Source organism: Phaethon lepturus, unplaced genomic scaffold (genome assembly GCF_000687285.1).
Source record: "Phaethon lepturus isolate BGI_N335 unplaced genomic scaffold, ASM68728v1 scaffold24786, whole genome shotgun sequence".
Classification (NCBI taxonomy): domain Eukaryota; kingdom Metazoa; phylum Chordata; class Aves; order Phaethontiformes; family Phaethontidae; genus Phaethon; species Phaethon lepturus.
This window is the reverse complement of record NW_010545941.1, coordinates 1-1,692: the sequence shown is the minus strand read 5'-3', so window position 1 is coordinate 1,692 and position 1,692 is coordinate 1. Positions and strand designations below refer to the sequence as shown.

The window sequence follows — 1,692 nt, the reverse complement described above, 5'->3', positions numbered from 1 at the left end:
GCCGGGACGCAGCCAGCCGGTCCTGCACCGGCAGGAGCTGCGAGAAGCTGGGGACGGCAGGAGGGTCCCCTGCCTGGCCTGGCAAAGCTCCGAATGAGGACTCCGGGCAGGTCAAATCCTGCCTCAGAGCTAACATAGCTCCCGGCAGGATCATCCTCCTGTGAGCCTGAGTCCTGCTCCTCCTCCCAGCCCTCCGGCTGCTCTCGCTTCTAGGTGCCCCGATGCCATGAGCGGGAAGCAGAGCGGGGATGGGAGCTGGCACCAAGCAGTACTCGCCGCTCCCCATGGCAGGGAAGGGCCCAGAGGAGGGAGCCAAGCCCAAACCAGGGAGCCAAGCAATTTTCTAGCAGCTATTCAAGGGCCTCCGGGGCCAATAATTAAAAACAAGGAGCAAATAAACACTCCCAACGTGTTTCTCGAGGCTGGCGCTGAGCACTGGTTGCTCCTCCGCCGATAAAGCAGAGGCTCTCCCTCTCCAGTGCCACGCCATTAACACACCAAACCCCGGAAGCCCGGGGACGGGCAGCTGCCCCCCGTTTGGTGGCACGCTGCCCATCCCCAGCACTGCGGCAGCGTGTCCCCAGGTGCCCAGTCCCCTCCGGATCATGACCGCCCGAACCGTGGGGACCCCAGTGGCAGCCCGGCGAAGCGGTACCCCCCTGACCCCCTCACCCTTTTTGAATTCCTCCAGCATGGCATCCAGCTTGGTGTCATGGAAGACGACGTGGACGGGGTGGTTGTAGAATTTGGTGATGGTTTTGAGGGGGGTGCAGTCATCAGGGTCAACAAAAGCCAGGTCCTTGACGTAGAGGATGTCCATGATGTTGGAACGCTCATCCTCATAGACGGGGATGCGGGTATAGCCACTCTCCATAATCTCTGACATGGTGTTGAAGTCCAGGATGGCATCGCTGTTGATCATGAAGCAGTTCTGCAGCGGGGTCATCACATCCTCCACCGTCTTAGTGCGGAGCTCCAGGGCCCCCTGGATTATGTTGAGCTCTTCCCTCACCAGGTCGTTGTAGGGTTCCGTCACCTTCAACATCTCCACTAGCTTCTCCCGGTTGTAGACGGTGCCGATCTCCTGGCCCAGGATGCAGTCGAGGAGCTTGCTGATGGGGTAGGAGAGCGGGAACGTGACCAGCATGAAGAACTTGGTGACCACGATGGTATTGGCACCCACGGCCAGGCCATGGCGGGAGCAGAGCGCCTGGGGCACAATCTCCCCGAAGATGACGATTCCAATGGTGGAAGCGACGACGGCGCCAATGCCGGAGCCGATGAGGTCATCGAGAAGAATGGTGAGGGTGGTGTTAACCAGCACGTTACCCAGCAGCAGGGAACAGAGCAAATAGTTCCCTTTACGGCGGATGGGCTCGATCTTACGGGCATAACGCTTCTCCTTATCAGTGCCACAGTTCTGCACGATGCGCAGCTCCATGGGATCCAGCGCCATGAGGCCCAGGTTGAGCCCACTGAACATCCCCGACAGCACCAGCAGCCCAGCGATGAGGATCACCTGCAACCACAGGGGCAGCAGCGATTTCTTCTCCTCCAACACCATGATACGTCCGTCGGGGCCTTGATGGGGCAACCAGGGTTGGTCGGGTCGGTGTTGGGTGCAGAGGACGTAGGTCTTGGCCTGCTCGTCCTTGCGCAGGGGCTGGACGTGAACCCGCAGCAGGGCCGAGG

At 60.5% G+C, this 1,692-nt stretch overlaps 1 protein-coding gene across 1 annotated transcript in view; it reads right to left on the bottom strand.

The window, feature by feature from the left end:
- CNNM4 (cyclin and CBS domain divalent metal cation transport mediator 4) overlaps nucleotides 1-1,684 on the bottom strand; it is a gene marked incomplete at its 5' end in the record, with an annotated part of 8,593 nt that extends 6,909 nt beyond the window's left edge. Inside the window, one exon of the mRNA XM_010289141.1 lies at nucleotides 673-1,684. Coding sequence (XP_010287443.1) covers nucleotides 673-1,684 — 1,012 coding nt within the window. The remainder of the gene's footprint in view (nucleotides 1-672) is intronic.
- Between the last annotated feature and the right edge of the window lie 8 nt (nucleotides 1,685-1,692).